This window comes from Oryctolagus cuniculus, chromosome 4, assembly GCF_051225735.1.
Source record: "Oryctolagus cuniculus isolate XC-2025 breed Fujian yellow rabbit chromosome 4, ASM5122573v1, whole genome shotgun sequence".
Classification (NCBI taxonomy): Eukaryota; Metazoa; Chordata; class Mammalia; order Lagomorpha; family Leporidae; genus Oryctolagus; species Oryctolagus cuniculus.
This window is the reverse complement of record NC_142870.1, coordinates 63,860,373-63,875,427: the sequence shown is the minus strand read 5'-3', so window position 1 is coordinate 63,875,427 and position 15,055 is coordinate 63,860,373. Positions and strand designations below refer to the sequence as shown.

The 15,055-nt window shown below is 36.3% G+C and overlaps 1 protein-coding gene and 1 non-coding gene across 15 annotated transcripts in view; one reads left to right on the top strand and one right to left on the bottom strand.

The window, feature by feature from the left end:
- Window positions 1-15,055, bottom strand: part of LOC103350560 (leukocyte surface antigen CD47) — a 166,636-nt gene that overhangs the window by 99,052 nt on the left and 52,529 nt on the right. For 7 of the 14 annotated variants that reach the window (XM_089330731.1, XM_089330727.1, XM_089330726.1 and 4 more), the window contains 3 exons: window positions 14,830-14,922; window positions 9,976-10,068; window positions 2,653-2,684 (listed from right to left, as the gene is read on the bottom strand). In XM_089330731.1, coding sequence (XP_089186857.1) covers window positions 2,653-2,684; window positions 9,976-10,068; window positions 14,830-14,922 — 218 coding nt within the window. Of the gene's footprint in view, window positions 1-2,652; window positions 2,685-5,554; window positions 5,628-6,588; window positions 7,644-9,975; window positions 10,069-14,829; window positions 14,923-15,055 lie in introns of those variants that run through there. The other 7 variants (XR_011387854.2, XR_016232420.1, XM_008266989.5 and 4 more) reach the window with 4 other exon arrangements.
- Window positions 8,530-8,662, top strand: LOC127483079 (small nucleolar RNA SNORA9). The gene has a single exon (XR_007909045.1). It is a non-coding gene; the product is annotated as a small nucleolar RNA SNORA9 (small nucleolar RNA).

The window sequence follows — 15,055 nt, the reverse complement described above, 5'->3', positions numbered from 1 at the left end:
CAACTGGGACAGAATCCAGTACCCCAACCAGGTCTATAACCTGGGGTGCCAGCGCGACAGGCAGATGATTAACCAAGTGAGCTATGGCGCCAGCCAGAAGTGATGCATTTTTAAAATTTGGAATTGTTTTAAATATGTACATATCTGGGGCCAGCGCTGTGGCACAGCAGGTTAAAGCCCTGGCCTGAAGCACCGGCATCCCATATGGGCACTGGTTCTAATCCCAGCTGCTCCTCTTACAATCCAGCTCGCTGCTGTGGCCTGAAGTAGCAGTGGAAGATAGCCCTCCCCCAAAAAGGTAGCAAAAGCTTAAGTGAGTAAACATGTCTCTCATTTAAAATTCTCCCAAAAGGTAAAACCCAAGTTCCTGCTTGCAAAAGCAGATACATTAAGTTCCCATGGGTTAAATACAACAAATTCATCAACACAAGCCCAAAAGAAACTTTCATCAAAATGACAAAGATTTGGGTCTATCACTGTGGTGTAGTAGAATGGGCCTCCACCTGTGGCACTGGCATCCCATATGGGCATGGGTTCAAGACCTGGCTGCTCCTCTTCCAAAGCAGTTCTCTGCTATAGCCTGAGAAAGAGTAGAGGATGGCCCAAGTGCTTGGGCCACTGTACCCACCTGGAAGACACAGATTAAGCTCTTGATTGGGCTTCAATCGTGTGTATTTTACTTAAGTAAGCCACACTTTCAAGAAACTTGTTCATTTCTTTTTGATGCGCCTATTCTAACAAATCTGTAACTACAGGCTCATTTTATATTTAATCATCATTCATCATTCCTTTCAATTCTTTAAATGCTAAGGGTTAGTAACAAGTCAAGCAGGCAATTAGTAAGGTTCCATAAATACAAATTATGTGTAAATAAACAAATATACAGTAATATCATGCCAACTATTCCTCAACTATACAGCCAAGTTAATTTTAAGGCTGTCGTATTATTACAAAGCTGTTCTGTGAATCACACCCATAGTATTCACAAAGGTAACACACTCAGTTAAGAATACGGATCTAGATTTATGTAGAAACAAAGTGAGATGTTTGGTTTCACTCCATGGGGAAAGCCATTATCTTCCTGAAATCAGAAATCTGAAGTAAACGAGATTCTTTTGTAATAGGGGACGTTATGCTGCATCTTGGCCAATGTAAAAAGGCAATGGTCCCTTTCCCTAAATATTCATATCATTTGTGTAGTGTAAACAACTACTTGAAAAACACAGGCAATGTGTTTTTCCCAGTTGTGAGAATAGTACAAAAGCAATACTCCTAATTCTTGATGGCTTATCAGGGAAAGAAAGGTCTCAAGGCAAGTGAGAAAAAATATTCTTTCTAAGACATACATAGGACATCCTAAGTGCTTCAGGGTCAGTTAAATTATATGGTAATGGATCAAGAGAATATACAAGCTTACAGGACCATATACATTAAGGGGTTTGTCTACAGTTTTTTGAAAAGAAAAATCTTATTTATTTAAATTCTTTTTATACTAAAATTCATACAAACTAACATTTATACAATATAGTAAGCAATGAAATAAAGCAGTAAAGGCTAAAGCAATGCTTGCCAAGTCTATTTAATAGTTTAATAATAACTATATTATTCTCTTAATATTCTTTTTTTGAGGAATTTCTCACCCTCTCCTAACTTCCCCAAAGTATGTTAAGCAAAAACATAAATAGCCACAGCAGAATAAATAGTACAGTTAAAAAAGAGATGGGAGCAAAACAGAATAATTTTCAGGTCATAAAAATCCATCCCAGTAACTGGAAAAGAAAATATATTAGGATATAAACGTCCAGTGCTTGGATTATTCCTAAAAAGCACTTTTAAGGTTCTGGCTACAGTTCCTGTCTTTCTAGAACAAAACCTGTGATAAAACCAGTCACTTGCCCCAATCTGCCCTTGAGGCCTGTTGGTTGAAGTTTGCCAGACCTGAGAGCCCAGGCTACCCCCACTTCCTGCCACGGACCGGAGATGCCCCTTAGCATTCCATGTAGATCTGTCATTCCTTCTCAGGAAGCAGAGCGCGATACAGTCCTTTCCAGATCTGATTTCCATCAAACAGCTCTTGAGTTTGTTACTGTGACAAGTCAATATTTTTTTCTTCCATAATTATTCCCACTTAAATTTCTTCCTTTCTTGGAATTGTATCAGGTTATTAAGGTATCCAAAGTGCAGTGAAGTATTCAGTGTCACATTTAGAAAGAAAAATGTGTATAGAATGGGGGGATGGGGAAATGAATCATAACTCAGGACAGATATTTTTCAGGGGCACTTACCTTTATTTTAGACTGTTATTTAATGGGTCATTTTAATATAAATTTTCTTCCTCATTTTAATCTTGAAATTGTCATTTTCTATATGCACATCAAATGGATCCAATGAAGGCAACATCTTGGTATCCATTTCCAACCACAGAGTGAATATCAATATTCCTATCTATAAACCTTCCAGTTATGGGTGTGAGAAGTCAGTGCAATCTTGGAATCATTTATTCTATCCCATTGACATAAAAATGAATAAACATAGATCATAAAATCATAAAATATAACTAGATGTCAACATTAAACAGCAAAAGATGTCAACAGTACAATAATCATTACTCATTAAGCAATTTTTCAATTTATTTAATAAAGTTTAACTTACCCTATGAGGCTGCTTAGTTTTCTTATTCGGAGCTGATATAGATAAAAATTAAGAATATAAATTTAATGATGACACAAATTAATGCAATCTTTAATTTAAAAAAAAATAGAGACATAAAGGAGTGAGCTAGCTGGCTGACAGCAAACATAGACAGAGGAACTGAGTTACCACAAGCAATGAAAGGGCATCAAGTAGCAAATGTTGCTGAGCCTACAACTTGTGCTTCTGTCTCTTAGAGATTAATGAGATCCTTTCAATTGCTAAACTATACAGTGTTCTGTTCTTATGAGATTCCTATCTCAGTTGGTACCATGGGAGGCTTTCAATTAACTTCCCTTACTGTGGAGGCACTTGGTGATGGGTTTGGTGGTGGTGGTGATGAGAGATTTGATCCTTGCATCAAGAAGGCAACCTCTTTTTAGAATTTAGAAGAATAAAATGGGTTGAACATATGGGTGTATTACTTTTAGTAGCTTCCCAAGTAAGCCAAGAAGAATTACAGAATTTTATTAGGGATCATCCAATAGAGCCTAAACCATGCCCTGTATCTATGTTCTAAGAAGTAAAGACAACTGAACACCTACCTAAATCTCTAATTCATACTATCTAGGGTAACAGATAAGATTTTCATGTAATACTTTTGAGCTCACAAATATATTCATGAGAATTAATATTAAGAACTGCCAAGTAACTCTCTTACTTCACTTACAATGTATAAAAATAATTTCTTAAATTATAATCCTTAGGGTCAAGGAATGTCACATTTGGCTGGTCCATTCTGAAAACATGATCCATGAGGAACAGTGAGTCAAAGGGACATGGGTCAGATGGACTATTTCTAATATTGTAAAACTAAAGTGAAGCAATTACTTTCACTTTGGTTAATACTCTCTAATACAAAAGAATGACTGTGAGTGATTTACTTCTATTATGAGCCTAGGCATTGAAGGCCACACATTTTTTAACCACAAGCTTTATGCATACCATATGAGCATACTTGTAATGCTTCTTGATTTACTCTTCTCTCCCTGAAACACCTGACCACAGATCATAAATATATTTATAGATTTTTGAATCTTACAGAAAACACATTTTCTAGTGATAGCAGATTTACCTCTCTTCAACAGTGGGGAAGATTATACTGTTAACATACATACATATACAATCCCAGTATAACACACATACATACATTTATATATCTATATATACATATATATACAATCCCTAATTTGAAAATCCTAAATACAAAATATTAAAATGTTTTGAGCACTAATATGATGCCACAGGTGGAAAATTCCACTACTCATCTTGTATGGTGGGTCTCAGTCAAAACACACTGTTTAGTTAGCATTCTTACGGGAAAAATGACCCTCCATACCCTCTTCAGCTGTATGCCCAGTTCCCTCAGGCAAGCATATCCATAAAGGCTAACACCATGGCACTTGTGCAGGCCAGACATCCCATAATGACCCACAAGGGGTCAAAAACTACATGTATTACCCACTGTTTTTCTGTTTATTCTCTGCTCTATGATGAAAATATGTTGAAAACATTAAAAGGCCTGAAGTTATCTTACATGTCAACTTGAGAAAATAAGAACAGCATGTATGTCTACATGTAGCACAGAAAATCAAGCTTTTGGAGAAACTGGACAGCAGTTTAAGTGTGAAAGATCTTACAGCCAAGTACGGTATTGGAATGAATACTACACGACTTAAAGAAGTAGATGATAAACTACTAGCATTTTATGCTGAAACTAATGAAGTTAATGCAAAATAGAAAACCACTACACACCGCTAATAAATGAAGATCTCAATTGTACAATGAAAGGGTGGGCCTTTTGGCATGGTAGGGAATGCATGCTACTAAACTGTATATTAACAAGCAAACATCTATCACAATGAACTGAAATGAAAGGAACTGTGAATGTTCCAGAGGCTGGCTGCAGAAATTTAAAACATGAAATGGCATTTACATTTTCAGAGATCTTCTATGATATCACAAAATGGAAGTTAAATCTATTGATGAGTTTGCTAAGGTTAATACTGATGAAAATCTGAGGCCAGAACAAGTCTATAACGCTGATTTGGCATTAATACCCCAGAAAGACTTTCTCTAGCTGATGAGATAGCCCCTATGGAAATTAAGGATGTCAAAGACAAAACAACTGTTCTGACATTTGCTAATGTAGCAGGCAAGCATAAGTGTAAACTTGATGTGATAGGCAAAAGCTTGTGTCCTTGCTGTTTTAAAGGAATTAATGTCCTACCAGTCCATTATTACGCTATCAAAAAGGCATGGTTCATCAGGGACATGTTTCTGGCTAGTTTCAGAAATACTTTGTATCACAGCTCAAGCTCACTGCAGGAAAGCTGAACTAAATGCTGCTTACAAGCTTCTTATTCCTTGACAACAATTTGGTTCATACTCTAGCTGAAATTCTCATCAACAATATTGTTTTTGCCATGTACTCTCCCCCAAATATGACTTTATTAATTCATCCAAGAGGCCAGAGTATCCTTAGATCAATAAAAAGTAATAAATACTTTCTTGAACAGTTTTATAGCAGCAATGAACAGGGGACATAGGTTTAAAGTTTTCAAAGAGGAATTTAGCATGAAGGAGTCAATATATGCTACAGCCAATGCTTGGAACATGGTGACCAAAGGCATAGTTTCACATGCCTGGTACACTCTCTGGACTGCAGCTAGGATCAGTGATAATGATGAACAGAACAGTGACTTTGAAGTGTTCTACACGTCAAGTGAGGAAAAAACTGTATCTGATTTCTAAACACAGGCAAAAAAAAAACCCAAAAAACAAAAAAACCCAACAACCCAGAATCCAACAGTGAATGTAGAAGATATACAGAAGATACAGTGCATACAGAATAATGTCTTACCATCAGTTATGAGACTGCAGTTGTTCATTCTTTGATGGTGAAATAGATGAAATGTTTCTAAATCAACTCAAACCTAACAGTGACAACAAAGATGATGTGTCAACATGCAAAAAAAAATGTGTCTCAAGACAACCTGGCAAAAATGTATGATGGGCTCACTGAAGGACAAGAGTGGCATGATTACAACAGAACAAGGAATCAGATGTCAATTAATAAAAGACTTCTAAGACAAAAAAAATGTTGCTAATGAGTCAGATGATTCTAGAAGAAACATTTTAAAAAGCCATCCAGCAGAATACATCTCCTTCCCTAGAAGATCTACTTCCTGGTCAGGAAACTATTTCTGATGTTTCTTCTTACTGGAAGTAACAGTGTATTGTGACCCTTTATCAAAACACAGCATTGCAGGTGGAGACCGAAAGCCTGATGCTACATGTTGTTGCTGCTGTTGAACAGCTGATACAAGCACTCTGATGATGCCAGTGTGCTGTTAGCAGCTCTGAACACATTTTCACTGTATTCCTGGCACACCATATTCTGTACTGTTACATACTCAGATATGGATACAAGAAAACAACTGTGTATTGGTAGCACATACACTCAATCAGGAATGATGGTGATGCCATACAACCCAGATCATCCTCAGGCGTAGTTGAAACAGTACTTTCTGATGGGTTTCTTTGCTTTCTGATGGGTCAGGGCACACAGACTGCTTCCTATACAACGTTACTAATGATATTGTATAGAATCACCCTCTGGCTATATATATAAGTCTACATTAAAACTAATTTTATGTTTAAATTTGGATCCCATGCTTCCTTAAGTATAAGAAAATACTCTAAAATCTGAAAAAAAATTCTGAAATTCAAAACACTACCAGTCCCAAACATTTCAGATAAAGGCTACTCAACTTGCATGTACAAATTCTGCATATATATTATACTACTGTATCATTCTAAAAAATCTGAGAGATTGTGGTAAATGTGGTTTCTATTGTTACTAGGTTGATTTACAGCACAGAGAATGTCATAAATATATACAAGGTTTTATTTATTTTAAAATATTTTAAATTAATAAAAATAAATTTTAAAACCACTACCATATCCCACATATGAGATTAACTGGTAATGGCTTTGCTTTAAAAACTGAATGAGGGCCGGCGCCGCAGCTCAATAAGGTAATCCTCCGCCTTGCGGCCCGGGCACCCCGGGTTCTAGTCCCGGTCGAGGCGCCGGATTCTGTCCCGGTGCCCCTCTTCCAAGCCAGCTCTCTGCTGTGGCCCGGGTGTGCAGTAGAGGATGGCACAAGTGCTTGGGCCCTGCACCCCATGGGAGACCAGGATAAGCACCTGGCTCCTGCCTTCGGATCGGTGTGGTGCGCTGGCTGCAGCGCGCCAGCCACGCCAGCCATTGGAGGGTGAACCAATGGCAAAGGAAGACCTTTCTCTCTGTCTCTCTCTCTCACTGTCCACTCTGTCCAAAAAAAAAAAAAAACTGAATGAGTATTGTAAACAATGGATATAAACAAGCTCAACTTTAGGAAGCTTAATCACTGATATGCTCTCACATTAAGTTATTGTTGCTAGACTCTTATCTCATTTTACAAAATTAAAATGCCTCCAGTATAAAGGAAAGAAAATCCAATACAGTTAAAAGGCATCCATGAAAAATTAAAATCAAAATCCTCATCTTTAAAGTGAAAATTAAGTTTACAAATTTAAACTTGGAAACATGAGAATTATAAAATTTAAAATTCTCATATGGACATTAACTGACTCTTATAAAGACAGCCTGACACAAAAATAACTAGCTGAGGATTGTTTTGCATTTAAACTCAGACACACTTATTACACTTTTCTAATGAAACTGGCATCTTCAATGAGTAAAATTACATTTGGGAAATACTTAACAATTTTTACTTCCTGACTCAAAAAGTTGCAGCCTTACTATTATACATATACAGATTTACATCAACAGTCTATATAAGCAAAACACACTAATTTTTCTCATCTATCACATTATCTAAAGAGCAACTCCCCTGTACCTCTTGTCTTCTTGCTTTTCATCTGGCCGAAGATTATCTATGAAATCTGGCAAAGACATATTAATTTGAAAAGTTATTTTGGATATTTTTAAAATGTCAATATAATTGGACAAAATTCTTAATTTACATACAATATAATAATGTTACATTGTGAAAAAGAAAAAATAACGTGGAGTACCGGCAGAGATTTCACTTTCACTTTAATTTTAAGGCCTAACAGTAATATTTGCAATCGCATGATTTCACTGGCTCCTTGGGGACATAAATCATGGAGAAGGAAGGAAAGTAAGAGGTCAGGGGATCACAGCTATCACAATTCCTAGGCCCACTTCAGGAAACATGGCCAGACCTGAAAGCAAATCTCATGAACATAATTCTTTGCCATAAAAGGCAGTTGTAAGCATGAGGAAAAAAAAGGCGGGGAGGTAGGGAGGGCAATCCAGAAAGTTACAGAAAAATAAGGACACAGAGTTAATAAAAAAAAAAAATCAGATGCTTGATACCGCTCCCTAAGAACTATGTGGATACTGCAGGTCACAAGCTGTTCTCGGGCATTCATGTGGAAACAGCAAAACCAGCCACCTCATCTTCAAGCACCAGACATATGGAGACCAGAAGACTCAACAAGAATCTGCATTAACATTCGAAACTCCCTGTAACTACCAACAAACTCCATTCTGCTTTAGACATCTCAGTTGTGTTTAAGAAACACATGTGGATAAATTAGAAAATTTCATTGAGCAACAATTATGATTTATGAATACATGAGCTGAAGAAACATTGTATGATTAAGTATTTTGATTATCTAATAAGCATTATAAGGGGAACTGAGAGTATATAAGCAGAACCTGTTTCAATTATCCATCATCAAAAGTTAAAGTCAAATTTCTTTGAGGGTATTATGCAAGTCATTTTAGAAATTACTTGACTACTAGCAAGCCTCCAGCACATGTGGGCTAGCTGTGACTCTGTGCATTCCTACAGTGTGTGCTGGAACATTCTCCAAACGGTTTGAGGCATTGCCCTGCTCCATCCAGAGCAAGGTTATTGAACTTTTCAGAACATGAAAAAAAAAAAAAAAGCACTTGACTATAACAATTCAAGTTTATCATTTTTAGGAAAATTTATAATAAAGTTCACCTAAAGCAAAGCAGAAACCTGATTTTACTACATTGATTTATAACTTCTGACTAGTTTGATAGTTAAGAGTTTGTTTTACTTCATAAACTTAAAAATACTTTTTAAAAAAGGGAGACCACTGTAAATCTGCCTTAGAGAATATCTTTTACCTTATGTAAGACAACCTACTAGCTTCAGGCTATATTAAAAGCATCTAAAATATATGCAGAAATCTGCTATTTTAAAATTGGCAGGGTAAATATAATCACTAGAAACAATAATTCCAAACTGAAAAAAATGATGTTAAATGTAGTAAAAGCCTAAATTTAAAAAGAATGAAATCTTGTCTTTTGCAACACAATGGATGCAACTGGAAACCATTATATTTAGTGAAATAAGCCAGTCTCAAAAAGACAAATACCATATGTTTGCTCTGATATGTTACAGTTAAAATAGAATACAAAAAATGCATTGGAATGAAGCAGACACATTGTTATATGACTATCATCTTAGCCCTTGTTTATACTCCTGTAGAACTGTGATCTTCCTACTTTTTACTTGTTAAATATTATGGCAAGCGGTGAATTAACTCTGTGATTACAGAGTGGATTAAAATTTTGTCTTTACAAAAATGAATGAAAAGAAAACAAGGGAGGGAAGGAGGGGCACTGAGGGCAGGAGTGGGGAGAAAGGGAAGTATGTTATCTTCTTAGGACTGTACCTATGAAGTACATGAAATGTTCTCTTTATACTAATTTTAAAACAACTTCAATGTGTTGATTAAATTGGTTTTATCTACAAATGTTTTAGTTCACTGCTCTTTAAATGAACAGAAGTAGAAGATACTTGAATTCAATTCCTGTCCCCTTAGAGGCATCCATGTCTATAAACAGTGTGCCAGAAGAATAATTAGTGATAAACAGGAGACACAAGTAACAGATCTCTGCCAAACAGCTCTATCATGTAAACAATGGAGCAATTAAAAATCCTTTTCTATTAAGAAAATGGGTCCTCAACAACATCTTTTACTTATATAAAAAAGCTATACAGTCTAATATATAAAGCCATTTTCTTTTAAACTAGTTTATAATCTAAGCTTTTCATTATTTTATATGCCTTTTGTGTTCTTTGTGCTCAAATCATTCCAACTCTGTTTTCTCACTTTTAGAATTATTGATATATTTATTTGAGTCACAAGTAGGAGAACCAACTTGTTTCCAAGTAATAATGTCTATGATGTTTGGCATGAACTGACTTACCAAAAAATGTAATATAAATGAGTCCAAGTAATTCTGATAGAGTTATGATACCCAGACCTGAAATCAGAAGAGGGCCATGTACTGGCATACACACTGCAAAAAAAAAGATATGTATATTAGAAATATATATAAAATAAGTTAATTTTAAAAATTAACACCAATAATATAAAACTATAAAGTCAGTAATTCTTTTTCTAGTGATCAAGAAGCAAATATTATGTTCTATACATGTTCATTATTATTAGCTCAGTCAGTGAAATGATTCCAAATTATTGCAGGAAAAAGAAAATCCCTACTTTGCATAACACATGCTTCATCACATCAAGACTAATGGAAAATAGTGTGTAAAGTAAAGGCTCCAACCGGTTGGAGGTTGGTTATTTTTAAAGTACTTCTAAAAATAAAAGCATACTAGCTTTTGCTACTACAACAATCAGCCCTGGAGCCATAAACAGTCAATATTCCTGAAACCATGTGGGAAGCATTATTCCCACTGGGGTGAAAATTAGAACTACAAAAAGAAAAGCTTACAACACCAAATGTTGGCAAATCTATAGAGAAACAGGAATTTTAATTCATTGGCAGTGGCAATGCAAAATGGCACAGCTATTTTGACACAGAGCTTGAGTGTTTATTATAAAACTTAACATACCTTAAACATATAATACATATATGATATATTAAAATTGGCAGATTTTCATTTTTTATTTAGGTTTGTACTACATTTTTTTAAAAAAACTTTTATTTAGTAAATATAATTTTCCAAAGTACAGTTTATGGATTACAATGGTTTCCCCCCCCGCATAACTTCTCTCCCACACACACCCCTCCCATCTCCCGCTCCTTCTCCCATTCCATTGACATCAAAATTCATTTTCAATTCTCATCAGTTTGCACCCACACAGAACATAAAGTGTAAAGTACTGTTTGAGAACTAGTTATAGCATTAATTCACATTGGACAACACACTACCGACAGATCCCACATGAGGAGTACACAGTGACTCCTGTTCTCCTGTTGTTGACTTAACAATTTGACACTCTTGTTTATGGCATCAGAAATCTCCCTAGGCTCTAGTCATGAGTTGCCAAGGCTATGGAAGCCTTTTGAGTTTGCTGACTTCGATCTTATTTAGACAAAGTCATAGTCAAAGTGGAAGTTCTCTCCTCCCTTCAGAGAAAGGTACCTCCTTCTTTGATGACCTGTTCTTTCCACTGGGATCTCATTTGTAGAGATCTTTCACTTAGGATTTTTTTTTCGTTTGTTTGTTTGTTTGTTTGTTTTGCCAGGGTGTCTTGGCTTTCCATGCCTAAAATACTCTCATGGGCTCTTCAGCCAGATCTGAATGCCTTAAGGGCTGATTCTGAGGCCAGAGTGCTGGTTAGGACATCTGCTATTCTATGAGTCTGCTGTGTATCCCACTTCCATGTTGGATCATTCTCTCCCTTTTTTATTCTATCAGTTAGTATTAGCAGACACTAGTTTTGTTTGTGTGATCCCTTTGGCTCTTAGGCCTTAACAGTGTGATCAATTGTTAACTGAAATTGATCACTGCGACTAGTGAGATGGCATTGGTACATGCCACCTTGATGGAATTGTATTGGAATCCCCTGGCACATTTCTAACTCCACCATTTGGGGAAAGCCCGATTGAGCATGTCCCAAATTGTACATCTCCTCCCTCTCTTATTCTCACTCTTATATTTAACAGGGATCACTCTTCAGTTAAATTTCAACACCTAAGAATAAATATGTGTTAATTACAGAGTTCAACCAATAGTATTAACTAGAACAAAAAAAAATACTAAAAGGGATAAAGTATTAAATTGTACATCAACCGTCAGGACAGGCTTGTCTATTTAAGTTCAATTTTTTCAGTTTGGAATTAGCTTTATTGTTTCTAGTGATTATATTTATTCTGCCAATTTTAATACATATATGTATTATATGTTAATTGTTAATACACTTTTAATACATATATAATACATATAATTTAACATCCAATACTTGGATAAATCCTTGGGATTTATCAAGTACTCAAAAACGGTATTTACATAAAAACATGCCCTTTGGTATTAATAGTAGCTTTATTCACAGTCATAAAAATTGAAAGCCAGCAAGATGTTTTTTATTAGGGAATACATAAACAACTTTCAGTTCTAAAGATAATGAACTACCTCCTTCTTTGATGACCCATTCTTTCCACTGGGATCTCACTCACGGAGATCTTTCATTTAGGTTTTTTTTTTTTTTCCCCCCAGAGTGTCTTGGCTTTCCATGCCTGAAATAGTCTCATGGGCATTTCAGCCAGATCCGCATGCCTTAAGGGCTGATTCTGAGGCCAGAGTGCTGTTTAGGACATCTGCCATTCTATGGGTCTGCTGTGTATCTCACTTCCCATGTTGGATCATTCTCTCCCTTTTTGATTCTATCAGCTAGTATTTGCAGACACTATTCTTGTTTATGTGATCCCTTTGGTTCTTGTCCTATCATTATGATCAATTGTGAACAGAAATTGATCACTGGGACTAGTGAGATGGCATTGGTACATGCCACCTTGATGGGATTGAATTTGAATCCCCTGGTATGTTTCTAACTCCACCATTTGGGGCAAGTCAGCTTGAGCATCTCCTGAATTGCACATCTCTTCCCTCTCTTATTCCCACTCTTACATTTAACAGCGATCACTTTTCAGTTAAGTTTCAGCACTTAAGAAGAATTGTGTATTGATTACAGTATTCAACCAAAAGTATCAAGTAGAACAAACAAAAAAAATACTAAGAGGGATAACATATCAAGTTGCTCATCAACAGTCAGGGTGCGGGCTGATCAAGTCACTGTTTCTCATAGTGTTCATTTCACTTTAACAGGTTTCCTTTTTGGTGCTCAGTTAGTTGTCACCTATCAAGGAGAACAAGTGGTATTTGTCCCTTTGGGATTGGCTTATTTCACTCAGTGTAATGTTTTCCAAATTCCTAACAGGGATCACTTTTCAGTTAAAATTTAAACACCTAAGAACAATTGTGTGTTAATTACAGAGTTCAACCAATGGTACTAGAACAAAAAAAAATACTAAAATGGATAAAGTATTACATTGTACATCAACCATCAGGACAAGAGCTGATCAAGTCACTGTTTCTCACAGTGTCCATTTCATTTCAACAAGTTTCCCCTTTGGTGCTCAGTTAGTTGTCGCTGATCAGGGAGAACATAGGGTATTTGTCCCTTTGGGACTGGCTTAATTTACTCAGCATAATGTTTTCCAAATTCCTCCATCTTGTTGCAAATGACCGGGTTTCGTTGTTTTTGACTGCTGTATAGTATTCTATAGAGTACATGTCCCATAATTTCTTTATCCAGTCTAATGTTGATGGGCATTTGGGTTGGTTCCAGGTCTTAGCTAATGTGAATTGAGCTGCAATAAACATTAATGTGCAGACAGCTTGTTTGTTTGCCAATTTCATTTCCTTTGGGTAAATTCCAAGGACTGGGATGGCTGGGTTGAATGGTAGGGTTATATTCAGGTTTCTGAGGAATCTCCAGACTGACTTCCATAGTGGCTTAACCAATTTGCATTCCCACCAACAGTGGGTTGGTGTCCCTTTTTCCCCACATCCTCTCCAGCATCTATTGTTGGTAGATTTCTGAATGTGAGCCATTCTAACTGGGGTGAGGTGGAACCTCATTGTGGTTTTGATTTGCATTTCCCTGATTGCTAGTGATCTTGAACATTTTTTCATGTGTCTGTTGGCCATTTGGAATTCCTCTTTTGAAAAATGTCTATTGAGGTCCTTGGCCCATCTCTTAAGTGGGTTGTTTGTTTTGATGTTGTGGACCATGGCCTTGTCTAAATATGATCAGAGTCAGTGAACTCAAAAGGCCTCCATAGCCTTGGCAGCTCATGACAAGAGCCTAGGGTGATTACTGAGGCCATAAATAAGAGTGTCAATTTGTTAAGTCAACAACAGGAGTTACTGTGCACTTACTCCTCATGTAGGATCTTTGTCCTTAGTGTGCTCTACATTGAGATTTAATGCTATAACTAGTACTCAAACAGTATTTTTCACTTTATGTTTCTGTGTGGGAGCAAACTGTTGAAATCTTTACTTAATGTATGCTAAACTGATCTTCTGTATATAAAGAGAATCGAAAATGAATCTTGATGTGAATGGAAGGGGAGAGGGAGTGGGAAAGGGGAGGGTTGCGGGTGGGAGGGTCGTTATGGGGGGGAAGCCATTGTAATGCATAAATCGTACTTTGGAAATTTATATTCATTAAATAAAAGTTTTTAAAAAAAGATAATGAACTACCAAGCCATGAAAAGATAATAGAGAATATATATGTATTTCCTACTGAAACAAGGCAATTAGAAAAAGCTATATACTGTGTGACTCTAATCAAAAGACATTTCAGAAAATGCAAAATTTTCTGATGCAGTAAAAAGACCAGAGTGGCCAGGGGCTCGGGGATGAATAGGTGACACACACGGGATTTTTATGGCAGAAACTATTCTGTATTATACAATAATGGTGGATACATGTCATTATGCAATGTAACCCACACACATTAATTACAATACCCACAGACAGTCCTAGTGGAAATTATGACCTTTGGATGATAATGATATGTCAATGTTATTTCACGGGTTGAAATATATGTACCACTATGTAATGGGATGCTCAGAGAGTCTAGGGCTGTGTGAGATGTGTGGAGGGAGTGGCAGGAACTCTCTGTATTTTCCAATATCGTACAATGAACCCAAAACTGCTCTAAAAACATATAGTCTATATACTTAAAAGTGGAAAGTGCTCTGTTCAACAGAAATCCAAATCAGGACTATAGAAGTGACCCTTACCAGACATGCAGAGAACTAACCCAACCACAGCAAGCACAAAGCCCAGCAACTGAATGATCAAGATCGCAATGGTAAAGGAGGTCATTCCCAAAACTGGGGGAAGGAAAAGGAACAAAAGCACGTTAAGAAACAATCACTCTGACTTGCATTTTCTACAAATAGTATACAAACAGAAAAATATCTTATGACAAAAGACTGGTTACAGAGTTCACAGTCAGATATTAGA